Source organism: Medicago sativa, chromosome 3 (assembly GCF_051527215.1).
Source record: "Medicago sativa cultivar Bolivia chromosome 3, Bolivia_mono, whole genome shotgun sequence".
NCBI lineage: Eukaryota > Viridiplantae > Streptophyta > Magnoliopsida > Fabales > Fabaceae > Medicago > Medicago sativa.
The window spans coordinates 64,629,419-64,654,970 of NC_140751.1; the positions used below are offsets into that span (position 1 = coordinate 64,629,419).

A 25,552-nucleotide genomic window follows, 5' to 3' on the forward strand; every position below is an offset into this window, starting at 1 on the left:
TATAAACACGAGATTAAAAATTGATTTTACAAGGTTTTGATAAAATAATGGATTTTTAAAATGAATGACCAGTGTGAAAATGTGAAGTTCGAAATGGGATTAATTTAAAAACGAAAAAGGTACAAGTAGTAGTAGACCAAGACAGGACTGAGTTGGTATTCACAAGTATTCCTGTGACTTTAATTTATTTTTCTGTGAGTGTGTCTGAAAAAAAATTATTATAAGAATCGTGGAGTGTGAGTGAGTATAAAAAATAAAATTCAGTGGAGTGTAGACAAACTGGTTGCTTTTTCTAAAGCCAATACTAGATTGTGGTTAGAAATGTTATAGTGTCTCTCTATCTGCTGCTATTGTTTGAGTTTCATGCTTGTGTTGCCAGCCTGCCGATTGGATAAAGAAAGGGGAGGAAAGATTCAATGTTGTGTGTCTGCTGCTAGCTGAACGTAACGGAAGTCGGAAACGGTAAATCAAGAGGTAACAAGCATTTCATTCCGATCACATTTTCTGTCCATTATACTTACTCATCTGCTTCTTATTATAAGAGAAAAAAATAATTTATAATATTTTTCTTATAAAAGAGACAAGAGAAAGTCATGGTTTAACTCAGTTGGTAGAGACATTGCATAATATATGCAGGGGGTGGGGTTTAAACCCTAGACACCACACTTCTCCACATTTAAAATATGCAAGCTTCAACCACTAAGTTACTTCACAAAAAAGAGACGAGGGAGTAGCCGTTAAAATGAGCTAGTTAATGTAGGTTGGCTCACCAATCCCGATAAATTGTTTGGTTAGAGCAATAAATTTTTAACACGGATTTTTTTAGAGTGTTTCAGTGTGACCTTTATTAGTCTGCTATCCATTCAGATTAGTCCATATGAGTGATGAGAAACTCGTTTAACCTGCATAACAAAAAATTGATATATAAAATGGAAAAAATTTATGTACAATTCCTTAGGTGCTTTTCGTATGATTCTTAACTAAAAATACATATTTTTTGGATATAACAAAGTCTGAGAAAATTATGGATTTGAGAGAATCATGGTGAATTTAGTTAAGAACCATACGAAAAGCACAAGGAATTGTACATAAGTTTTTTTTTCAAAAATGAGTACAAGGAGTTATTTATAGCTCTCGAGTCTAACCAACTCTAGCTAATCTATGTAACTAACTTCAAACAACCTTGCTGAATGCCGAGTCAACATAACAGAAAAGATAAAGTTATGCTACTCTATGCTAATGCCCTTAACAAGCCTATGGTTGAGCCAAGATTCTAACTAGAACAAGTAGCTTTTATGACAAGGCATCTCTATGCTTCTTCTAATTGCAAATTGTTTAACAATGACCAACTTCGAAGGAGAGGCCTAGTGACGAGTTGAGATACGATATATTATGTAGGAAGTATAAGGTTCAATATCTTCTACTGATAAATCACCATCTCACTAACGAATTAATCACCAACAATTTGCATATAAAAAAAAATTAGAACTACCATCCACGAAAAGCAAAAACCGTTGGCTTCTGAATCAACTAAATACAAACAAACCAGTCTATTTAGCGGATTAGGATTCTATCATGTTGAAAAAGACATGTAGTGAATTGTTATCTACTGTGATCCTCATACCTTTCATTCTATCTTTATTGCTTATAGAACTTTGCCTAAAAAATAAATCATGTCCATTTGAAGTTGGCAAACATTTATATAAATGCCTAACTTTGTTTTATTGAAAATGATTTAGATGGCGAGTTTTCTGTGTGATTTAGTGAAGCAATATGTGGAAAGAATGATAAATGGGGCAATAACAGAAGCGCGTCATGTATTTTGCTTTACATGCATTGTTAAGGATTTTGAAGAAGGAAGGGCTAGGTTGGAGCAAGAAAGGATAACTATGGGGCAACGTGTCAAAGTGGCAAGGGGAAAAGATAAAGATATTCAAGCTAATGTTGGTTTTTGGGAAGAAGAAATTGATAAGCTCAATAAAGTGGACATCAAAACAAAACAAACATGTTTTTTTGGATTTTGTCCTGATTGCATATGGCGATATAAAAGGGGAAAGGAGTTGGCAAATAACTTGGAGGAGATTCAACGACTAATAGAAAAGGGAGAGATACTTGAAAATATTGAAGTCCCTCGCCGTCTTCCAGATGTTGAACGCTATTCATCCCAAACTTACATTTCTTTTAAAAGCAGAGAGTCAAAATACAAAGAATTGTTGGATGCACTAAAAGATGACAGCAACTATATAACCGGATTGCAAGGGATGGGGGGCACTGGTAAAACTACATTGGCCATAGAAGTGGGTAAAGAACTAAAGCAATCTGAACATTTCGCTCATGTCATTGATACGGCGGTGTCATTTACTCCTGATATAAAAAAGATTCAAGATGATATTGCTGGACCTTTAGGATTGAACTGGGAGGATTGTAATGAATCAGACCGACCCAAAAGACTATGGAGCAGATTAACAAATGGTGAAAAAATTCTTTTGATAATGGATGATGTGTGGGATCAAGACCCACCTCTTGATTTTGATGCAATAGGGATTCCAAAACATGACAATCACAAAGGTTGCAGGGTTCTTGTAACCTCGCGTAGTAAACAAACATTTAACAAAATGGATTGTGATAAGAGAATTGAACTGTATCCTTTGTCTGAAGATGACGCATGGATCATGTTCAAAATGTATGCTGGTATATGCAATAGCTCCCCGAAAAGATTGATCGATATGGGACGTAAAATTGCAAAGGAATGCAAACAATTACCAGTTGCAATTGCAGTTATTGCTAGCTGTTTAAAGGGCCAACAAGATCGAGTGCATGAGTGGGATGTGATATTAAAATCCTTGAAGAAGCCTGTATCCATGGATGATGTTGATGATGATATGGTTGAAGTTTATAAATGTTTAAAGTTTAGCTATGATTATTTGAAGGATGAAAAAGCCAAGGGATTGTTCCTCTTATGTTCGTTATTCCAAGAAGATGTACAAATTCATGTTGAAACTCTAGTCAGAATTTGCATTGGAATGGGTATTTTTAGGGATGATTATTGCAGCTACAATGATGCTCGAAACCAAGTAGTTGTAGCCAAAAATAAACTCATTGATTCTTGTTTGTTGTTGGAGGTCAATGAAAGAAATGTAAAAATGCATGATTTGGTTCGTGATGCGGCTCAATGGATAGGGAGAAAAGAGTTTCGAGCAGTAAATTTGTCTGATAAAATTGAAAAGTCAATAATTGAAAGGGAGACAAGTATTAGACATTTATTATGTGAAGGGGATGACAAGGATATGTTTTCTTGTAAGCTTGATGGTTCTAAACTTGAGACTTTAATTGTCTTCGCACATGGATGTCCACGTTGTAAATGTATGAAAGTCCCAAATTCTTTCTTTGAAAATCTTACCAAGCTTCGAGTTTTGTATTTTGGATGTCATCACAAACTACCTCTATCATTAGCACATTCAATTCAGTCATTGACGAATATTCGATCTATATTGATCAAAACTGTGGATTTAGGTGACATCTCTGCTCTGGGAAACTTGCCTAGTCTTGAGGCTCTTGATTTGTTTAATTGCACAATCAATGAATTGCCAAGCGAAATAGCAAAACTGGAGAAATTGAAATTGTTGTTCTTGGTTGGTTGTGTAATTAGAATGAATAATCCACTTGAGGTTATTGAAAGATGTTCTTCACTTGAAGAGTTGCGTTTCATAAATAGTTTTAATGGTTTTTGTCAAGAAATAACCTTACCTGAGTTGCAAAGGTATCTTATCTGTAAAGGGTGTTGTCATACAGTGAACGATTCACTATCAAAATCTGTGTTTTTTGATGTGAGTGGTGATGAATGTTTTTTTTCAAAAGAAACATTCAAGTACTGTATGCAAACAACAGAGTATCTTTGGCTCAATGGTATGAAGGGGGGATGGAGAAATCTCATGCCTGAGATTGTTCCTATAGAACTAGGTATGAATGATATTGCTGAGCTTCGCTTGAATCGGATTTCAAAGTTAGAACGCCTCATTGACAATATTGGTTCTCAAGTCCCAGATGTCTGCTTATCAAAAAAAAGGAAAAAGAAAGTCCCAAATGTCTTGTCCAAGTTGGTCGTACTAGAACTAGAAAGTATGGAAGATTTGGAAGAACTATTCAGTGGTCCCATTTCTTTTTACTCTTTGGAGAATTTAGAGGAGCTATCAATCAAGTATTGTCAACATTTTCGAAGTTTGTTTAAATGCAAGCTAAACCTCTGCAATCTAAAGACCATCATCCTGGTGAATTGCCCGATGTTAGTTTCCCTGTTTCAACTTTCGACTTCTCGAAGCCTAGTGCTACTAGAGACATTGCACATAGAAAATTGCGAGGGACTGGAAAACATAATAGTAGATGAAAGAAGAGAGTTGGAATCAAGAGAAGATATAGATGGCGATGATAATGATAACAAGAGTCATGGCTCTATGTTTCCAAAACTAAAATTTCTGATTATTGAGGGATGTCCCTTATTAGAATATGTATTTCCTTTCCCCTCTGCTCAAGACCTTCCAGTACTGGAACGTGTCGAAATTATAAGATGTGATGGATTGAAATACATATTTGAACAGCATGTGGAACTTGGTTCACTAACACATTTGCAGCTCAATTATTTACCAAGTTTCATTGGTATTTTTCGAGAATGTTATCATTCCATGTCTTCCTGTGTGAAGGGATCATCTTCAACTTCCAATTGTGGTTCCAAGGCACAAACAGAATCGGAACCTATCAAATGCAGTATCTTCTCTTGGACTCATATATGTTGTCATGGTAATAAATTCAGACACAAACTCGGGAGTGCTGCAACTACTACAATCCCATTGGTTGATGGCGATCAACCGCAGCAGGACTGCTTAGTAAGCCTCTAACTTTTTCTATTACTATTTTTTTTTTTGGTAATTGAAAATGTTAACAAATACCTATGGGACACTTGTTAAGGAACTAAATATACTAAAACTATTTTGGAAATATAGCCATTATATACCTTTTTGGGTATCATTACCACTAGAAGTTGAATACTTTTTCAAGTGTTTAAAAACATCGACGCAGTAAATTAATTATAGAGAATTTTAAGGCCACCATTAGGCGTCGTATAAGAGAAACACTATATGTTGCATTTCCTCAATATTTGTGCACACCACAAGAATGTATTTTTTATTTTTTTTTGAATAAACACCACAAGAATGTTTGGTTTTACTTTGAGTTCTTTTAAATTGGGATTTTATAATTATATTACAGGAATCAAATTCATACTGCTCTAACATAGGGGAATGTCCTCAATGTCTTTCAAGACAATCAAAGATGCTGAGAAATATTAAAGAGATGGAATTGTTTCATGTTCCAAAGATAAAATGGATATTCATCTCAAGCATGTTGTTGGAACTTTTGATATTTAGAAACTGTGATGAATTGAAGCACATAATAATAGACACCGGAGATCATGGCAGTGATGGCAATAGTTGGGACAATGTCTTCCCAAAATTAAGAAGTCTAACAGTTGATAATTGTGTGCATTTGAAATACATATTTGGAAACTACATTGATGATCATCAAAACCACACTGAGATTCACCTACAACTTCCAGCATTAGAAATTTTCAGTCTTTGCAACCTGCCTAATCTAGTGGCCATGAGTCCCAAACAATATCTTACAACACTTACACCATTTAAGCACCTTGTACTCAGTGAATGCCCCCAACTTTCTATCAAATCTATTGCCGATTTCATAACTCCTCATTCAACAACAAGATCTATGGACGGTACAATCATAAAGGTATCCCTCTTTTCATATATCTTTGTTGTTTGTGATATTATTTTTCTAGTCTTATTTTATGCACATATTTATTTCCCATTCTTTTATTGCAGGAATTGAATGGAAACATAGAGCATTTTATCGCCATGGAAAAAATGATGGTAAAAAATTCCAAAGTAGAAAGTATCTTTTATCTCGATCAAGTAAATGAACAGCAGTTGACCTTAAGTTTGACATACCTTGAGTTGCAAGATCTTCATGTGATGACATGTCTTTTTGTGGGTCCCAAAAATTCTTTTGCCCTCCAAAACCTAGGCTTGCTAAAAATAGTGGGATGTGAAAAATTGGAAATAGTTTTCTCCACTTCTATTTTAAGATGCCTACCAAAATTGCAATTTGTAATAATAAAAGACTGTAAAGAGTTGAAGCATATTATCAAAGATGATGTGGAGAATATAAAAGGGTCAAATTATGTGGCTTCAAGGACAAGCTTTCCAATGCTAAAATTACTTGTTGTCGTAAACTGCACCAAGTTGAAATATTTATTTCCAACCTCCGTTTCTAAAGAGCTTCCTGAGCTAGAGGTTCTGATGATAAGAGAAGCTGGTGAACTAGAGGAAATATTCAAAAATGAAGGTGATGATCAGAAAGTCGAGATTCCAAATCTAAATGTTGTAGCATTTGTCGACCTACCAAGCCTCTGCCAGACACAAGGAATTCAATTTCAGGATGTAGAAAATCGTTTTGTACAGAATTGTCAAAAACTCTCTCTAACTTCAGCATCAACAGCCAATAGCATCTCTGACATTTCTGATGTAACTTTCAACTCAGGTACACACTATATCCAGTATTTTTCAAAACTATTACATGTTCGTTGTAATATTTACGAGTTGGTATATGATCATGTTAATTTCTATAATGTGTTACTATAGACCATGAATTGCGTGAGGATTTTCTGAATCTATTCAAACAATTACAAGAAAAGTCCAAAGGCGAAGATTCCTCTAATGAATATTCCGTAGATTTATCAGTTGAGATTGAAGTTGAAGCGGCATCAGCACACGGTTTGACTTATTCACAGGTCAATATTATTCAAAATTATCACACCTGAATACAATCATCATGACATTGTCTTTGAATCAAACATGTTATTTTTTTTTTTGTAGATACAAATGAAACAAACTCTGGAGGCAGAGCCTGAATTCGTTGAAGATGATCCTGATTTAGAGATAACATCAGTAGCAATATTACCAACAAATTCAGAAGTAATTATTTGCAGGCCAATGGAAATTCCCTTACTTAGTAAAAATGGATGTAACTGGTAGTTTCATATCACTAATGCTTCTGTTCATTTACAGGAGTTGATGAATGAACAATCATTGGATCAACAATGTTTGGTGAACCAGCAACGTGCACTTGGAGAAACTGATACTACCATCAAATATTCTCCGGGAAATAATGTAATGTAGTACCACCTCATTTTTCATATAAAGATATAATAGAAATGTTGAAGAAAATAAACTTCACTTCAACTAATTTACATTTTCATGCTGTGAAATCAGTTGGAGGGTTCGACGTCAGAGAAAATTGTAGAAACAACTTTGTCCACCACTTCAGGAACAAGGAATAAGCGGCCCATACAATTAGTTGCTCCTAAACAAAAGGCAATGATTCCCCTATTTTGCTTGTATTATTTTTGACACTTTTTCAATGCAAAAATTGAACTATACAACCAACTTAAATATCCTTTTAAATTTAAGCAGGGTATCGAGATAAGTGTTGAAGATGGAAACACATCAATTAATGGCAAGCCAATACCATTGTCAACTCATTTAGAATTAGTCAGTTCATCATCAGGTCCAATTGTTACTTTTGAGTACAACAGTTCTTCACAGGTGAGTTTATTGTATGGAAATTCCGTCTTCTTTGCAGTCGGCCCCACCTTCTAATGGTGGCATTTGGGTTGCCTTCATTGCAGTATCCAACAGACCAACACCTTCGTTGTGTTGGGTGTGAAGGGGTGTATTTAGTCTCACCACAAATTTTGATCTAAATTTATTGTTGCTCGGCGATTCTAAGTTCAGGCTTAAAACTAACTCTTTTGTTTTCAATTCCTTATTATTTCTATAGTGAAATCGTATGATTATTTGTCTAAATTATATTTTTTGTTAATTAGTGAGGCTGATCCTACAAATATTAACAATTTATAGTTCACATTATTTTAATGTGAAGGAATATGGTGATAGCCAAACAGCCATACCATCTCCTTCAATTTCCACTACAAAGCCGCTTGCCATTGAAGATTTTGATAATGATCAAGGTGAAGACTTTTTGGATCAATTTTATTTTCTTATGTTACCTCATCACCCTTTTGATTTTTGAACTCTCTTCTTTTCCACATGTTGTTCAGGTTCTCTAAATGACAATCCTCTCATGAAGGTAAACTCTAATATCGAGCAACATTTTCCTATGGATGATGAAATAATAGTTTCCGAATCAAGACTCTCTTCTATTGTGTCTCAGTTTCCAAATAGGACTGAAGTTCAAGCAACATCTAAACATGAGTTAACTTCTTCACATGAAAATGGCAATGAGTCGAAAGTTGTGGAGGCAAAAATGAAACAAACAGAAGAGAGAAAGCAAATATTTTCCCCCATACCTTCAGTACCAAATTCGCCAACAAATTCACAAGTAATTTTCCATCCATGTCCCTTCCTTCGATATTCTTCTTATGAAATCCTTTCTTATGGATATAATGAATGGCTAAGTATAAGGATGTAATTAGTAATTTCACATCTCTAACGCTTAATTTCCTAATCTCAGGAGTTGTTGAATGAACAATCAACGAGTCAGCAATGTTTGATGGATCAACAACATCCATTTGGAGAAACAGATACTACCGTCAAACCTTCTCAGGTACGTAATGTAATACTTATAATTCTAACTGAAAGTCATAGATTACAAAAAAGTGTAGAAAGTAAAATAAAAATTGTATTGATAATGAGTTAGTAACTAACTAATCGAAATTTTGATGATCTAATTTATATTGTCATGATATATAGTGTTTGAATGAAACAATGGATCAAATTATTCAAGAGTTCTCTACTTTACAGAAAACTGTCGCAACAACTTTTGCCACCGTTTCAGAAACAAGGAATGAGTCTACTATACAATTAGCTGCTCCTAAACAAAAGGCAACTATTCTCTTGACTCTTTTTCTACTTATATTGGAAATCAATTATGATACATTGCAACACACTGTAATATCTTTTTAATTTTATGAAGGTTATCAAGCTAACTTTTGAAGATACAACAACTATAGCTTATGCCAAGACAATAACATCACCAACTCATTCAGAACCAAATATTTCTTCATCAGGGCCATTAGTTACTTCTGAGCATAAAACATCTTCACATGTGAGTTTACTGTATGGAACCAAGCTTTCAAGCATTTACTTCAACTACTACTTCAAAATATCATGCAACTAATTTACGTTTCCATGGTTTGCAATTAGTTGGGGGGTTCTAAGTTAGGCAAAATAGAAGCAGCAAGTTCGTCCCCTATTTTGCTTGTATTCTTTTTTTACTCTTTTTTACAAACCTAAACAATCTTATAATTTTAAGCAGGGTATCGAGATAAGTGTTGAAGAAGGAAGTGCATCAACACATGGCAAAACAATAAGATCATCAACTCATTTAGTAAGTTCATTAGTATGTAACCGGGTCGAACCAACACATATTGTGAGGCCTAAGGCAAAATAAACAATGAGTTTTTTTTCTTTCAAATTAATAGTAAATTTATTATATTTTCTTTTTTTTTTTTTATTTTTTGAGCTTTTTGGAGTGCAAAATCATTTATTAAGTTATTGTATTCGATTTTGTGAACCATTTCTTATTGAATCGATAATAAAACTAATGTTTCGGTCAAAATAAAATAAAATAAAATAAAGCTAATATATTTTATCTTTGTTGGGATATTTCATTTGCGTTATAAACTCCAATTCAAATTAAAATTTATAGGAAGATGGTGATGGTAAAATATGCATACCCTCTTTTTCAACTGTCAACACAAAGCCTCCAGCCACCAAAGATGTTGATATTGGAAACTCTCAGGAAACTACTCATGAGTTTTATGATTCAGGTGAAGACTACTAATCATTGTATATTTTTCTTCCTAAAATGATAATGCTTCCATGAGAATAATAATCTTAATATAAATGAATTAACTCTTGCAGCAATGAAAGATATTAACAAGCTGATCGAAGAAGACCCGCTTCTTGCACTTGAGAAGCTTCTCACTGGACAAGTGCCAATTTCCTCCATTCAAATTTTACTTCAAGAATTGAAGACGTTGATGGACTCATCGTCAAACCTTGATCATCTCGTATCTAACCAAGAGTCCAAATCAAAATTGATTTCACTTCTTCATCAGCTGAATGAGCATCAAGAAATGTTAACTTCTGAGTTGAAGGACTTTGTTGAAAAAGTACAGAACTTCTTCAATGACAACATTACCAAACACACCACTGCTCAACAAGTATTCAACAAGCACAACCAACTTCTTGCTTTGAAAACCAATCTCATGAACAAACTTTGGAGTGCAAAGAGTACACAAACCCACATTGACAGTGAATCTTCAACTGCCAATGCTAAGATACATGAACTCTCTTTACAAATTGATGATTTGAAGTCAGTAGTGAACAAATGTGATGTTCAGAAGGAGAAGTTGAAGGCTGAATGTACCGAGTGGGCACAACAAAGTAAAGAATTAATTTCTGCACTGGCATCATCTGCGGTTGATGTAAGAGAAGCTGAACTTGTGAGGGATTTCGCAACAGAAGGCTTTGCAAATTTAAAATCATCATTTCCTACATTTTAGGAAGGAACCTCACATAAAAATACGAAAATTGGATAGGGTCTGATTAGTGTTTTTGTTAATGTCGTTTTGTTTATGTATGCTTAGTACTGCGCTCTTTTTTCCTTCACCTGGTTTTATCCCATTGGGTTTTACAGGTAAGGTTTTTAATGAGGCGGGCAGTTGTATCACATTGTTATTCCCTTGGGTATTGATTGAACTACTCCAAGTTGTATCTTCTGTTTAATCTTTATTTTAATTATTTTAGTGCTCCATTCGATAAGTGGTAGGATTGGATTTCCAACATAGTTGGATGTCTTTCTTACCATATGATGCTTTTACAATATTTTTTGTTAAAAGAGAATAATATATACCCGTGCAACCCGCGTTGCACGGTGGGAAAATAAAACTTCTGAGTTGAAGGACTTCGTTGAGAAAGTATAGAACTTCGTCAATGACAACATTATCAAACACGCTACTTCTCAACAAGTATTCAACAAGCACAACCAACTTCTTGATTTGAAAACCAATCTCATAAACAAGCTTTGGAGTGCTAAGATTACACAAACCCACATTGACAAAGAAACTTCAATTGCCAATGCTCAGGTAAATGAGCTCTCTTTACAAATTGATGAACAATCGGCAAGTCTTGAGAATCAAAAGTCAGCATTGAACCAATGTGATGTTTAGAAGAAGAAGAAGTTGAAGGCTGAATGTTCTGAGTGGGCACAACAAAGTAGAGAATTACTTTCTGCACTTGCTTCGTCGGAGGTCAACGTCAGAGAAGCTGAATGTGCAAGGAATTTAGCGAAAGAAAGCTTTGCAAATTTAAAATCATTGTTTCCTACATCTTAGGAAGGAATAATAAGTTGCAATATTTTCTTACATGCATGTTGCTTGTACTGATATCTTCTAGTTTGAACTTAGCATTGAAGATTAGCAAAAGCGCACTTTTTAGCAAGTAACCTATGTATTGTACATTGTTTATAACCAATATTTTTTAGCTGGTAACATGACCACAAGAACACCTTTCAGAAGAAAAAACCAATTGCAATTTTGCATCATAACTTTCTATGACAACACTAAGAATTGAATTATAATAAATATATATCTGATTTGAACAGCTTAACAACGAAAAAGAAAGAAAGAAAAACTGCAGCAAAGTCAAAAGAATATACACAAATATTGTGAACATAAGAAAAAGAATATGGAGAAAGTGAGTATTTGAGATTGATGACAAAAAGGATGAATCTCAAGATTTTTTTTTTTTTATATTGGTGACTACTTTGGAAAAATGGATTTTTTTTTTTTTAGAGAAATAATATTTTGACAACCACTTTTTGACAACTTTCTCTCTCATACTCACATGATGTTGTTATCCTCTCTCTTCCTTTTTCTCTCTCCATTGTTTTTGACCAATAAGAAGTGAGAAAAACAAGGTTGTCAACAAAGTTGTCATCAAATGGATGTCAAAATATCATTACTCTTTTTTTTAATAACCTTGTCAAGAAAATAAAGTTTTTACTTTTGTCTTAACAATGATTAAACCACTTTTTGATACAAATTTACTTATCTTAATAATTTAACCAATACTTCAAGGACACTCATTACCACTCATTACCATTCTCCTTAGTTTATTCATGAAAGATTTTAATTTAGTCTTAAATTTGAATCACCATGATCTTGTATTAATGAACATAAAATTTTAACTCGAGAGAAGTTTTATTTCCCTCTTTTTGTATGGTTGGCCGTGATGCCTATGTTTGTTGCAGGATGAGTTTTTCAATTTTCTTTGTTAAAAGTATAGATCCATGACTCTTAGTAGGAGATCTTAATGAAAAAATTGATTTTTTGATCATGTCATAAAACGTCTTAAAAAAAGTGACATAAACCATGACTCATATCAACAATCTCATATGTGGATGGAAAATAAAATTTAAATTATTTTTTGAATATTGTTCCAACAATGCTTCATCCAAAAATATATATTTGGATCCTAGCCAATACCACAAGTATACAACATGAAAAATCTCGTGCCATTGGCAAACCTAGGAAAAAGTTACTCCAACCTTTCCACAATAACGAACACATTTTCTTGTTTCATACATATTAAGAAGCTATAAATGAAAAAATAAAATAAAATATTTACAAAATTAACCTAGCTAACCATTGCAAAGTGTAGAATAATAATTTAGAAGTCCACAAGTCCTAACTCAATTGATAAAAATGCACATATTGTTAGGCCAGACGTCGTTACTGAGGTTCAAACACCATTTTTTTTTTACTTATGTGTGTAAATTTACCATGACTATTGTCATTTCATCTATTTATAAAAAAATAAAAATAATAGAGGGAACACTTGAAAAAGTAATTAAATTACATTAAAGTGATAATATTTTTTAGAATTTTTTTCAATAAAAGCGATAGTTATTGTGTCATAGAGTAAGTAATAACTAAGGTGTAATAGAAAAAATAAGGGTGCGAAAAGTCGCTCCCATTGTTAAAACGGAAAGGCCCAATATTTCAGAGTTACATTCTACAATATTTCAGAAGCTTCACTGCACGAAAAAAATCTCACTTTCTCTCTTGTGGTAGTAGCGAACCCTAGATCGAATCATGTCTGGAGGGTACGGTCACGATGCCGGAGGTGGCTCTGCGCCACCGTCTTATGGTGCTAGTGGTGGTTACGGAGGCGGAGGAGGTGGTGGCTATGCTGGTGGATATGGTGGGAATGAAAGTGGCGGTGGTTACGGAACAAAAGGAAGCGGAAACGGTGGTGGAAGAGGCTATGGAGGTAACGATGGTGGAGGTTACGGTGGAAGGAGTGGATATGGTGGAAACGATGGCGGAGGGTATGGTGGAAGAGGCGGTGTTGGTGGTGGTAGAGGAGGTGGTGGTGGTGGAGGATATGGAGGTCGAGGTTTGTTTTTTGATCTATATTTTTTTTTTCTTTTTTAGTTAATTTTCATTCTTATCGTGTCTTTAATTGCTGTGGATTGACCTGATTTTAAACAGGTGGTGGCGGTGGTGGTGGCTTTCAAGGTGGAGATCGTGGTGGCCGAGGTGGTGGTGGAGGTCGTGGTGGAAGTGGCAGAGATGGAGATTGGCGTTGCCCTAATGAAAGGTATTTGATTTTGTTCTGTAGAAAAATTTATGATTTTCAGTGGTATTTTTTATTAAAAATAAACCATGTCTCCAAACTATGTGAATACATATAATTAGTAGTACTAAAGTATATAAAACCCATCAATTTAGTTCCCGCAGTTAAGATATTAGGGGCTAAATTGACGATTTTTATGTACATTTAGGGACTAAATTAACGAATTTTATATAGCTTAGGGAGAACTTATTATATTTACATAGTTTAGGGACTATATTGACAACTTCATATAGCTTAGGGACAACTTATTATATTTACATAGTTTAGGGACTAAATTGACGGATTTTATGTACTTTAGTTAGTGAGTAGATTGTCAAATTTCATAAAATTTAGGGACAACTTGTTATGTTTACATATTTTAGGTGCTAAATCGGAGAGTGATAGTTTAGGGACTAAATTGATGATTTTTTCTTTCATTTAACTTTATTGCTGTTGATTTGATTCTTACGTTTCTTATCTGATTCAATATTGTTATATATATAGTTGTGGGAACAATAACTTTGCTAGAAGGAATGAATGCAACAAATGTGGTACCCCATGTCCTACCAGTGGTAATGACCGCGGTGGCGGTGGAGGCGGTGGATATAATAGAGGAGGAAGTGGTGGAGGATATGACAATAACCGAGGAGGTAGGTCTGAGAACTATGGAGGTAGAACTAATGATTATAATGGTGGAAGGGGTAATAACAATGATGGAAGAAGTGGAGGGAGCAATAGGGGTGGCTCGTATGGCGGTAATCAAGGCAGAGAAGATGGTGGCTATGGCCAAGCACCTCCTCCTGTTGCTGCTGCTCAGTCGTATGGTGGTGCTGGTGGAAACTATCCACCCACCTATGGTGGGAATGCAAATTATGGAACAGATGCCGTTCCTCCACCTACAAGCTATACTGGTGGACCTAATTCATATCCTCCTTCATATGGGGGTAACACGGGTGGTTATGGTGGAGGTGATGCACGGAGTGGTGGCAGGGCTGCGCCTCAAGCTGGATATGACAGTGGTAATCGCGGTGGATTTGGTGGAGCTCCTGCTGAGCCAGCTCCAGCAGCTCCGGTGAAGCAGTGCGATGAGAATTGTGGAGATACATGTGACAACTCTAGAATCTATATCTCAAATTTACCACCCGATGTGACTGTTGATGAATTGCAGCAACTTTTTGGAGGCATTGGACAAGTAATGTTCTGATCTGTTGACTTGGCACTTTTTATTTGTTGCAATTTTTTTTTATCACGAATGGATATTTTATATGAAAGTGCCAATTTCAGAGTAAATTCAAGTTCTCAGTTTGATACATAACCATATTTTTGAGATACATATTGAATTGTGCTTTGTGTAAGAAATATAATCCTGTTGTACTTGTGGTAATAGGTTTACATTTTCATTTGAGGCTTCAACATCCTAGACATTTTGTTACGTTTGTTTTAACTTCCTATGTTGGAAGAATAAAGCAGAAAAGGGGAAATAGGTTTATTTTTTTAATTCTCTTTGAGAAGTATTAGAGGCCTCAACATTCTATCACCAAAAAAAAAAAAGGCTTGAACATTCTAGACGTTTTTTTACTCGCGTTTTAACTGCCTAGGTTGGAAGAATAAAGCAGAAAAGAGGTAATAGGTTTATTTTTTGATTCTCTTTGCTAAGAATTAGAGGCCTCAACATTCTAGACATTTTGTTACATGTGTTTTAACTGCCTAAGTTAGAAGAATAAAGCAAAAAAGGGTACCAGGTTTATTTTTTCATTCTCTTTGGGAAGTATCAGTGGCCTCACCATTCTAGACGTTCTGTTACATGTGTTTTCACTGCCTAGGTTGGAAGAATAAAGCAGAAGAGGGGTTATAAAGATCAATGGCCTTACAACATTAAAATTTACACTGATGAAAACGGAAAAAACAAGGGTGATGCGTGCCTTGCTTACGAAGATCCCTCTGCGGCTCACTCTGCTGGTGGTTTTTACAACGGTACTTCTTGTAACTGCTTTTTTCTTGCTATATAAATTGATATTATACATTGATATTATTTCTCATACAAAGTTGAACTAATCATGAGTCTGCATTTTCAGATTATGATTTGAGGGGTTACAAAATCAGTGTTGCAATGGCAGAGAAATCTGCACCAAGGGCTCCTCCAGCAAATAACCATGGGTATGCATTACACACTGGATCTATCCGTTGGAGATGAATGATATGCTAACGTTGTCGATTTGGATCGAAAACATGGTTTATTGTCATAATAACTCAAAAGTGTTCACTTATTCAATTTCTATCCATATCTTTTATTTTATTTTTCATTTTAAGCATAAATGTCGTAAGTGGGGCGTTGAGCTCATCCATCTTCTAATCATCATAACGTTAATGTAAAGGATAAATGATTTTCAAATTTAGGTTTTTTTTCAATTTGGATTTTTGTACTTTACATTTATTTGGTATATAATTTTTTATTACATTGATGACATAATACATCAACTGACCATGTTATACATTTGAGTGTTTTCTTATGTGAAAATGAAAATTTTACCCCTTTTTTGAAGTTCTAAACTAATTGTTTTTCTTTGTTTTATAGGGGCAATAGGGGTGGCTATGGTGGAGATAGGCGCAGAGACAATTCTGGTCCTGATAGGCGGGATCATTATGGCGGGAATCGCTCACGCCCATACTAGAGCTTTGTCATTGAACGTTTTATGTACTGTGAAATGTGGTCTAAGGGATTTATTATTTCAGTTGGCTGGTTTCTTGAACTGGATGCTAAGAGGTAGGTTGTTCACTTAACTTGAGCAAGACCTCTTCGCTCCTGTTTTTTCTGTTGTTAGCTGGTGGGTTTTGATTTTAATCAGGGATTAATTTGATTATATGAATGTTTTTATAGAGGCATGTGGATAGTCTCCAAATAATTGCTGCTAAGGTAGGTTGATTATTTCAGGTGAGTGCTGTTTTCATGAAAACATGCTTTATACTTGCTTGAAATTAAACCAAGTGTCATCATGTGGATAAATGCTTTACATCCCTGGCTCGTCCCATGTGGCATCTGGTACAAGCCAGCGAATGAATTAATGAATAGAATACTGTATATCAGTCATATTTTGATGGATCCATTAATTCCATTTAGTGTGTTTCAAGTGCAATTTGTTTTACCAGGATATTAGTGATTCTGTCTGTATTTATCTTCAAAATCTTTCACAATCGTTTCATTACAAGTTATATACTGTTTTGAAAGCAAGGCATTGTAATTTTTGTACGTCTTTTATTGCTGCTAAGTTACTTCGTCACTGTTGACGAGTTTTGATAACTAACTGGCTGTCAAGCAGCTCAAGGTTAATGTGCGATGTTGATAAGTTAATTTTACACAAGCCTCAACAGACTTTAAAAGTTTTCTTTCATGTTTTTAAAAACAATTTTATTACCAGGAATATCTTGAAGCATGTATGGCATATAGCAATGAACATGCACGGCTTACCTCTGATGAAGACTTGCATATTTTTATGATAATAAAAGGAATTTGACTAGTTAAGTTGCTTGTTGTATGCAAAAAACATGATATGTTTTGTCGCGGATTTTTTCAAGTAGTAAAACTGTTTTTTTGGATGAAATTATGGGACGGAATTGTTTGTCTTATTGTGTTTTTGAGACATTCAATTGTCAAGTCTTTCAAATTTCAATTGATATAGTTGATCTTTTTGGAAACATGGTAGTAGAAGTGAAATGCATTGGCAAGCAATATAACTAGATATAAAATAGTATGCCTTTTTCTAAAATTAACCTGTTGATGTGGGAGCATCGTTGCATGTTACATCTTTCCATCGGTTGATATTTGTTTCACTTACCTATTTTTTTTAAATTTTCAACTCCATAATTTTTCATTGGTATAATTACAATTATTATATGACTCATCGCATTGGGTATCCATTCTTAGTTATAAACATTATAGCTGATAATATTTTGTAAGATTTTTCGGTGAGTTAGTTTGGCTTTTAAGAAGGAAAAAAAAAAAAAATTTCGAATATCTTCTACCATTCAATAGCTTATGTTGATTCTTATACACCCCATCAATTGGAAGTCAATTTTGCTTTCACCTGCTGCTTCTTTGCAATAGAAGTGTTGTGTGTTTTGGCATCGTACGGTCCGTTTTGATGCTTTCTTCCTCGCATTTCTCCTCACACTGTCAACACTTGACATCATCTACAAGCTGAAATTGATTGAGGAGTGACAAACTTGTTATCTGTCTACCTAGTATGTTGTTGAATGATGAGCTAGATTTTTAGTGGGAGCTGTATGTTTTATTGCTTTCTTTGTCTTTGGTAGGTCTTCCAGACTGGTTTACGTGTCCTCTGTTTGGTGCAATGTCTTTGGCCTTTCTTCAACATTGTGTACATTAAATATACTTTTACCAGATTATAATCATGTGCCAGTTACTTTGAATCACTATAATCTTGTGCCAGTTACTTTGAATCACCAAATGTCATAACTTTTCGTTCGATGCTTGTTTATTGCTGTTTTTGAAAAAACTCCCACACGATCGTTTCATTTGATGTTAGTACAGTGACATGTTATTAGTAAATAATTTAGCTGATATCACCGATCAGATACATTTTAACTTCCAATTTTTTTCACCTTTCTCTCGTGTATGATACTTTTTTAATTTTTAACTAAACATAAACGTTTTTCTTAAAGAAATAGCGTTGAGTGTAGTATTCTGCCGAAAAAAAAAAAGATTTTAACTTAACGCATAGATGAACAGTAACAAACACTTCATAGAACAACAACAAATATTGGCCTTAAGATTTGTGACAAACCGGGTATCCTGCGTAAATCCACTCTTTTATAGAAATATTCCAATCGGCTAAATTTTTGTGTAAACTGGGTATCCTTTGTGTCTCTTGTGAGGTTTAAATGGGCGGCAAACTCTTTAAGAGTTAACCGGGTAGTTTATTGACAAGGTTGTTGTAGAATGTTCGAATATATTCAAAATAATATACCAAATGTCTATGGCCTTTTGAGGATAAACTTGAACGTCATTGGCTAAATTCATCCATCTTCACAAAAAGACGTTGATACATCTTAGTAGGAGTCTATATTTCACCAAATGAGTCGAAGCTGTAGCCATAAAAGGTGCTAACAAACATGATGTGATTTAACAATATGAAGATTTAAGATCCCACAAGCTCATGCTCTGGCTGCTGACCAAAGAACAATTTTTGTTGGTATGAAAATGGTTGAATTATTGAATGCTTCGAATCAAGATCGATAAAAAAAAAAAATGACGCCAACACCCTAGTATTCCCAAGCTAATGGCCAAGTTATGGCCATAAATAAAGTTGTCATTGGTTTAATATAAAAAACACTCCAATCAGAACCCAAGTAATGAAGTAAATAACATAACACTTAAGAACAAGAGTTTTGGGCATTTAAGAATTCTCTGAGGAAGTTGAAGGACTCCTCGCCTTACATTACATGGTGTATAAAATGGATGTTGTCTTGCCTGTCGAAATCAGGTTGCATTTTGCCATGATTCAAAAACAAAATGAGTTACGCACGGGAGATTATTGGAATCTTTTTTCGACGAATTGAATGACTTGCAACAAAAGAATATCGTGACATTATAACATTTGGTTAGACAAAAAGAGATCAGGTTATATAACATTCGAGTTAAGCTCAAATCATTTCAAGTCATAGATTTATTGTGGACAGTTATTTTGTTCAGAGATAAAGCTTGTTGAGAATACGTGAAATGGTCACCTAAGTGGAAATGGCTTGGCCTTTCTGAGTCACTCAAACATTTTATGGGAATGCTTATTCATAGTCGACATTCATTGAAAGCTTGTAACTACTAGATTAATGGTAAGTATTGAAAGAATCATGTTCCAACATGTATGAAATAAATAAATATTGACAGTTATTCTTTTTAAATAGTATTTCATTTTGCTCAAAAAAGTACATGCGATTACACTGTTGAATTCGATAAAATAAATTACCATGCATCCACATACTTACGATCTTGGAATAATGGAATTGGTAGTTATCCCCAAACAAATGAACAGTAAAGGGATTACAAGTTATGTTTTTGTACCTTACCTGTATAAAATAAACACTCGATGAGTTCATACAATCACAACTAACTACGCCAATATTTTATTTTCTTTCAGTTTACCAAATGGTTCAAATTATCCTTCGGTATACACTTACGGTTTTTGTAAAAGTAACTTTGTTCCTTAAATTCATATCAAAATAATTTCTTTTAGTCCTAACTTATAATTGATAGAAGATTTTTCATTTTTGTAGATACTAAAAGTTTGAAAGTGAATATTTAGAAGACTTATTACACATTTTGTGTATAAAATAGGTTGAACCATTTGAAAGGGGGAAATAAAACAACTTGTCAACACCAATCAGCTACACAATGAGTCTAAATCTTTATCATAGCTCTAATTATTGACTTTGTCACAGCAACACCAGTTCTATCATCTCGGACTAATGCAAGTTTCAGAAATAATCAATTCAACAAAAATTGTTGCTACCTTGCATCTGCATACTTACAATTTTGTACTCTGTAGTATTTATCCCCAAACAAATGCATAACAAGGGGATTATAAGTAACTTTTTGGGTACCCTACCTGCATAAAATAAACACTTGATGGAAATATATCTAATATGTTGAATCCCAAAATTGATCATAGACAAGGTTACAAGAGTTTAATCTCCTTGGTGATTCAGGATTGGTAGTTTGAAGTACACAACTCTAACATTGAATCTTGGATATAAATTCCTTCTAATTTACTAAATGGAAGTTGGTCTTGATAAAGATTCTTGTTAACTATATCAGTAGCCATTACAATATAGCTAGAGTGATCCACTTTTTAGTAAGAATGTTCACAAACATTTGTAGTAGTAGCCTCCAAAGTCCAAACTTCAAAGGAACTTCTTCTGACGAGTCCCACATCGGTTAGATTGGACAAAGTAGTTTGGAGTATGAGGTATAAAGTAGAATTGTGTGACACATAGTTACATACTTACCTGGATGGGGTCGATGAGCGATCAAAAAAGCCCATGGCCTAGGCAAGTGACCTTCATTGCACTTAGGAGAGGTGCTAGCCTAAGGTCTACTCAAGTGGTGGAGCCTACATCATAATTTGTTGCAGTGGGGGCCTGCGTTCGTGCGGCCCCTTCCATTTATAGTCTAATTTTTGTTTGATTGAATTTGTATTAATTTTTAAACATCATTAAATGTTTGTTTGTTGTACCATTTTTCTTATGATTAAAATTTGTTATTTGTAATATTTTGGAAGAAAGCTTATAACAAAATTTTGTTAACAATCAATAATTATACATTTATTCTTTTTCATACGACTTATGTCCTTTAAGTTATTAAACTGAAACAAGTTAATCTTGAAGTATTTTTCGTACCACTTAGGCCATTTAAGTTTTTTAATTATAATTTTTAAACATTGATAACTTACATTTTAAAATCTGAAATCCCTCAAATTGTTACGGTTAAATAACTTAAAATATTTAATTGGTACCGAAAAAAAAACTTAAGTTCCGGAATCCCCCAAACTGTTACGGTTAAATAACTTAAAAAACTTAATTGATATGAAAAATTTTAAAAGACAAACTTGTTACAACTACTTAATTTAAAAGACCTAAGTTGTAAAAAAAAAACTTAAAGAATCAACTTGTTACAAATTAGACCTTTATGCTATGTCAAATCTTATGTTCATGTCCTTTTCTTTCTTTACTTTCTTCTATCCTTCAATTTTTCCGTTTTTTTATTATCTCCCTAAATGTTCTATTTTTATAAAAGTAGTGATATTTGAACAACTATCTGAGACAACTTTGGTGACAACTTTCTTTTTCTCATTTTTATACAGGCACCTCATTTTGTTTTGTGTGAATAGACTTTTTCGCCCTTAAATTTGTATGCATCGGTCAATTTCGCCCCCAATTTTTCGAAATAGAAATTAGTAGTTCAGGACTGGGGAATAGACATATTACAACCAATTACATTATTTTCTTCGAGTGTGCTCCAAAAGGTCTCAGACTGAAACTGATGTGAGTCACATAACTTTATGTGGAACCTATTTTTTAATTTGTGGAAATCGTATGACTTTGATCAAATAAAAAAGTGAGTCTTAAAAAGATAGTTGTTTAATGCGCTCTTAACTTACTCCCTATGATCCTTATTATAAGAAACAATTGACTTTTTAGGTTCATTGAATAATTAATGTATCTCGTTATAAATATAAACTAGATACATCGTTTATGCAGTAAATCTAAAAAGTTAATCGTTTCTTGTAACAAGGACATGGAGTATTAAAGTTGTCATTCTCAGGAACGTTACCTTCTTCTTACCCGCAAAATTTCAATTCACCCTCTCTCCCTCCAAAAATGTCACACTCTGTACAACAGCAACTCTCCCTCTTTCGCTACCTCATTCAAACCAGAAGGTAGGTCCTCTCCCCCTCCCACTCTCTCTCTCTCTCTCTCTCTCTCTCTCCCCGTAGCTAACATTTTGATTTCACCGCAGTTTCGGTGATTCCACGCTCCGCTTTCTGGATTCGCTCTTGGTTTCCAAAGACGTGAAATCGTTAGTTGAAATTCGATCCAGCTTGAATCAACTCCTCAAATCTGGATCTCTTTCCATCATTCAATCCATCACTGCAGAATCCGTCCACAATAAGCTCATCGTTCTCGATTTCTTCGTCCGCGCTTTCGCTCTCGTCGGAGATCTAGAGGTACATCTCTAATGATTCAATTTCTATAACAAATGCTTGTTTAACAATATGTTAATTCGTTTTTTCCTTTTGCGTTTGGAATTTCAATTTTGAAGAGTTGCTTGGCATTGAAATACGAGGCTTTAGTTATGCGAGAACTCAAATCTGCTACTATTCAATTCCTACATGTTTCGCCATTAGAATGGTTAAATTTTGTGGAAGACGCTGTGAAGAACGGTTTTCATGCAGTTGCGGTGAAGGTAACGAGTTTTGCATTTGTAGTGTTTGTGATAATGTGTAATTCGTGATATAGCTTCTTTGATACTTTTTTCTGAAACGGATTTGTTAGTTTTGATAATTATGTAGTTTTTATCAGTTTTAGTTTGAAATTTGAGTTTGTTTTGTGTGTTTGTATGTTTAATTAGAATTACTGTTTGGTGAATAGGCATGTGAAAATGCATTGAGGTGCATTGGAAATAACGATGTTCAAAAGCTTGGAAGACACGCGATTCCTGATAATTTGAAGACTAATACTATCAGTGAGATTACTAGGCTCAGGAACCTTTCACTGACATCGATTACTTCACGTTCTGGTATATCTCCATTCGTTTGCATTGAACATTCAAATACTGTTTATTGCACTGGCAAGCACGTTTAACTTTAACTACATTACGTACACATCATTTTCAGAATACGCTATTCGAAATTTGAGTAGAATAGTTTTTAATTCTTGATTTGATATAAGATTTTTGTTGCAATCTATGTAGCAATGACACTTCCAAATTGAAGGCTTGTCCAGTGTCTGATACCGACACGGCACCAATAAATGTGGTTACATTCAATTATTCTATTTTCTTAAATTATTACCAGTATCAACGCGTCAGTGTCCTGTGTCCGTTTCTATATTGGTGTTTCGTAGGCTGCAACAAGGTGTCAAAATTCAATGGGAGTGTGTCCTTTCTGCTTTTATTATGGTGTTGTATTTGGTTAGACCAGAAATCTTTGGCTTGACCTTCAAAGAATCTTTTCTTAGATTATACTTCTTTCTTGCTCCCTGCTCAGAGCTGTCATGAGAATATTTCCATTCATGCAAGGTCAAGATGCTAGACAGCTTGGTTACATTCTCGATTCTATCTCCTTGTTCTTTTGTTGTTTCTGTTCTATGAAATTATTGAAATTTTTTATTGACTTGTCATTTTTCATTGCTTGGATGTTATTAGTACTGGTCAATAGTTTTTCGGTATTAGAATTTATGGGTGCGTGTGAAAGGCCATATCGTGTGAAGTAATAAACTTTTTTTTTGGGTATTATGCGGAGATACTGTACTAATTGTCATATTTTCCTCCTTAGTGACTAACTTTATGGACATTTACATTTTATCTTTAAGGTTGATTTTCATTTTCTATCAAGAATTGGATTTGTGCTTTATAAATATTCATTGCTTAACTACAAATGATGTTTTGTTACATCAGTTCAAGTGCAAACAACAGAGTACCTAGAGAGGAAAACAAGAGAGCAGCAAAAGTTGGACTTACCCTACAAAGAAAAACGATGTCTAGCATGCACTTCATTCAGAAATGGAATTAAGAGACAGAATATGCGAAAGCTATATGAACGACAAACCCTTCTGCATGTCAATTCTGAAATGCAAGGACAGCATCTGAGTTTGAGGTAAAATCAGTTACTGTCACTAATCAGTGGCTTCTTTTTGGTGATCTATTTCATTGTTTGAGCATAGTTTCAAATTTCAGCCTGTATTTGGATTGCGGGACTAAAGTGTCTAATGTTTGTGATGTAAGGGATTTAATTGAAACAAAAATTTAAAGGACTAAAGTGAATTTGTTTTTTTTTATCAGACTAGAGTGAAACTTAAAAACAACTTAACGGACCAAAAATGTAATTTAATGAAAACAAAAACTATGATTTTATCCTTTGAAGACATAAATTGCAAATATGAGTTTCTTTTAAACTAATATCTTTTTTTTTTTTTATCAGTTGAAGCCAATAGTCTAGTGCAGATTTCAACTTCCAAGGTTTGTAATTCATATTCCCTTGTACTTTGTTGATTGATTATTAATTTCATACGATATCCGGACTCTGACCATTCACTTCTGTTTGGCTAGTAAAACCTGTGGACTCATCCACATTGCTCCATGTTAATAGTGGGTTTTGTCCCACCGAAGTAGTAGTATAACTACTATTGTGCATGTTCTTTTGATTTCTTTTTTTACCAGAAGGTCTTTTGACAACAATACCTTATAATAACAAGTCTGAAGATGTGTATCTTAGTAATGCTACAATTCACATTGAGTTTTAGTTTTCAGATGTTTAAAATAACACAACCTGAAAATAGTCATTTTAATCATTAAATGTGTAAGATGTTGTCATTCTAGTTCTTAAATGTTTCCAAATTAGGAAAATATAATCACATATTTGTGGATAGAAATTGATTAACGAAAAAAATACAGTTGAAATCCAAACTAAAAAATCACCAATGAAAGACGTATTTAAAAATGTCTTTGTATATCAATAAGAGACTATTATAACAATGTTTTGCTCCTCTCAAAAAAAAAAAAAAAACAATGTTTTGCTTATTCAATAACCAAAATGACTGTTTCCTCAAAATGGATATTGTCACTTCATTTTTGAAGGGAATATTGTTACTTCATGTATCTATAATAGATAATGGTCAAAATATACTATTTAGACATATAGTATAAATGTAGATAGATCAAAATACCATGTAGAGGTCAAACTATCACTCGATGTTTTAATATTCATTTCTTTTAACACTGTGATAATGCAAGAACAAGTTTTTGTTCTTGACTTCTCTCCTAACACCTACAATAGGCCAAGCATTGAAATTTTTACTTTTTAGCACGATTATTGGAAACCATTTTTTTTTATTAATTTTATTAAACTTTTTTTTGGTAATTTTATTAAACTTTTTTTTGGTGGTGGCCGGGGTTTGAACCCCGGACCTTGCATATATTATGCATTATCCATACTAACTGAGATATGCTCACGAGGACAATTTTTTTTTTTTTTTATTAAACTAGTTAGATA

General features: G+C 34.0%; 3 protein-coding genes and 1 non-coding gene across 11 annotated transcripts; all 4 read left to right on the forward strand.

Moving 5' to 3' along the window:
• Nucleotides 1-274: 274 nt before the first annotated feature.
• Nucleotides 275-10,905, forward strand: LOC146939161 (uncharacterized). Its single transcript, XM_085752962.1, has 18 exons — nt 275-474; nt 1,740-4,880; nt 5,263-5,796; nt 5,889-6,606; nt 6,708-6,856; nt 6,942-7,040; nt 7,134-7,235; nt 7,338-7,439; nt 7,539-7,670; nt 8,008-8,095; nt 8,186-8,214; nt 8,299-8,466; nt 8,599-8,691; nt 8,889-8,969; nt 9,061-9,192; nt 9,403-9,474; nt 9,796-9,916; nt 10,011-10,905. Exons 2-18 carry the CDS (start codon nt 1,740-1,742, stop codon nt 10,652-10,654), a joined length of 6,405 nt encoding a protein of 2,134 aa, XP_085609088.1. The 5' UTR covers nt 275-474; the 3' UTR covers nt 10,655-10,905.
• Nucleotides 10,906-13,191: 2,286 nt separating this feature from the next.
• TAF15B (TBP-associated factor 15B) lies at nt 13,192-17,067 on the forward strand. Of its 6 annotated transcripts, none has more exons than XR_015031578.1 (7): nt 13,192-13,550; nt 13,646-13,754; nt 14,274-14,961; nt 15,593-15,743; nt 15,845-15,926; nt 16,345-16,533; nt 16,648-17,067. XR_015031578.1 is itself a non-coding variant. In XM_085752964.1 (6 exons), exons 1-6 carry the CDS (start codon nt 13,247-13,249, stop codon nt 16,439-16,441), a joined length of 1,431 nt encoding a protein of 476 aa, XP_085609090.1. In that variant the 5' UTR covers nt 13,192-13,246; the 3' UTR covers nt 16,442-17,067. The 6 variants fall into 6 exon arrangements, 4 of the variants coding, with proteins under 4 accessions (XP_085609090.1, XP_085609091.1, XP_085609092.1 ...); XR_015031579.1 differs by having other exon boundaries at nt 13,192-13,544; XM_085752964.1 differs by having other exon boundaries at nt 16,345-17,067.
• Nucleotides 17,068-20,781: 3,714 nt separating this feature from the next.
• LOC146939163 (U1 spliceosomal RNA) lies at nt 20,782-20,942 on the forward strand. Its single transcript, XR_015033609.1, has one exon. It is a non-coding gene; the product is annotated as a U1 spliceosomal RNA (small nuclear RNA).
• An 849-nt stretch (nt 20,943-21,791) lies between these two features.
• LOC146939164 (protein DOUBLE-STRAND BREAK FORMATION-like) lies at nt 21,792-24,887 on the forward strand. 3 transcript variants are annotated; one of them, XM_085752970.1, is made up of 7 exons: nt 21,792-22,219; nt 22,300-22,507; nt 22,603-22,746; nt 22,932-23,079; nt 23,959-24,157; nt 24,482-24,519; nt 24,610-24,887. In XM_085752970.1, exons 1-6 carry the CDS (start codon nt 22,161-22,163, stop codon nt 24,483-24,485), a joined length of 762 nt encoding a protein of 253 aa, XP_085609096.1. In that variant the 5' UTR covers nt 21,792-22,160; the 3' UTR covers nt 24,486-24,519; nt 24,610-24,887. The 3 variants fall into 3 exon arrangements, with proteins under 3 accessions (XP_085609096.1, XP_085609095.1, XP_085609097.1); XM_085752969.1 differs by having other exon boundaries at nt 24,482-24,887; XM_085752971.1 differs by lacking the exons at nt 24,482-24,519; nt 24,610-24,887 and having other exon boundaries at nt 23,959-24,161.
• The last annotated feature ends 665 nt before the right edge of the window (nt 24,888-25,552 follow it).

What these genes read in the sequence shown, in the direction of transcription:
- LOC146939161 (XM_085752962.1), top strand. Translation starts at nt 1,740, where the DNA reads ATGGCGAGTTTTCTGTGTGATTTAGTGAAGCAATATGTGGAAAGAATG. An exon ending in TATTACCAACAAATTCAGAA is followed by an intron (nt 7,041 to 7,133) that starts GTAATTATTTGC and finishes GTTCATTTACAG; the next exon opens with GAGTTGATGAATGAACAATC. An exon ending in TAGCTGCTCCTAAACAAAAG is followed by an intron (nt 8,970 to 9,060) that starts GCAACTATTCTC and finishes AATTTTATGAAG; the next exon opens with GTTATCAAGCTAACTTTTGA.
- TAF15B (XM_085752964.1), top strand. Translation starts at nt 13,247, where the DNA reads ATGTCTGGAGGGTACGGTCACGATGCCGGAGGTGGCTCTGCGCCACCG. An exon ending in TGGCGTTGCCCTAATGAAAG is followed by an intron (nt 13,755 to 14,273) that starts GTATTTGATTTT and finishes TTATATATATAG; the next exon opens with TTGTGGGAACAATAACTTTG. An exon ending in TTTTTGGAGGCATTGGACAA is followed by an intron (nt 14,962 to 15,592) that starts GTAATGTTCTGA and finishes TTCACTGCCTAG; the next exon opens with GTTGGAAGAATAAAGCAGAA.
- LOC146939164 (XM_085752969.1), top strand. Translation starts at nt 22,161, where the DNA reads ATGTCACACTCTGTACAACAGCAACTCTCCCTCTTTCGCTACCTCATT. An exon ending in CTCTCGTCGGAGATCTAGAG is followed by an intron (nt 22,508 to 22,602) that starts GTACATCTCTAA and finishes TCAATTTTGAAG; the next exon opens with AGTTGCTTGGCATTGAAATA. An exon ending in ATCGATTACTTCACGTTCTG is followed by an intron (nt 23,080 to 23,958) that starts GTATATCTCCAT and finishes TTGTTACATCAG; the next exon opens with TTCAAGTGCAAACAACAGAG.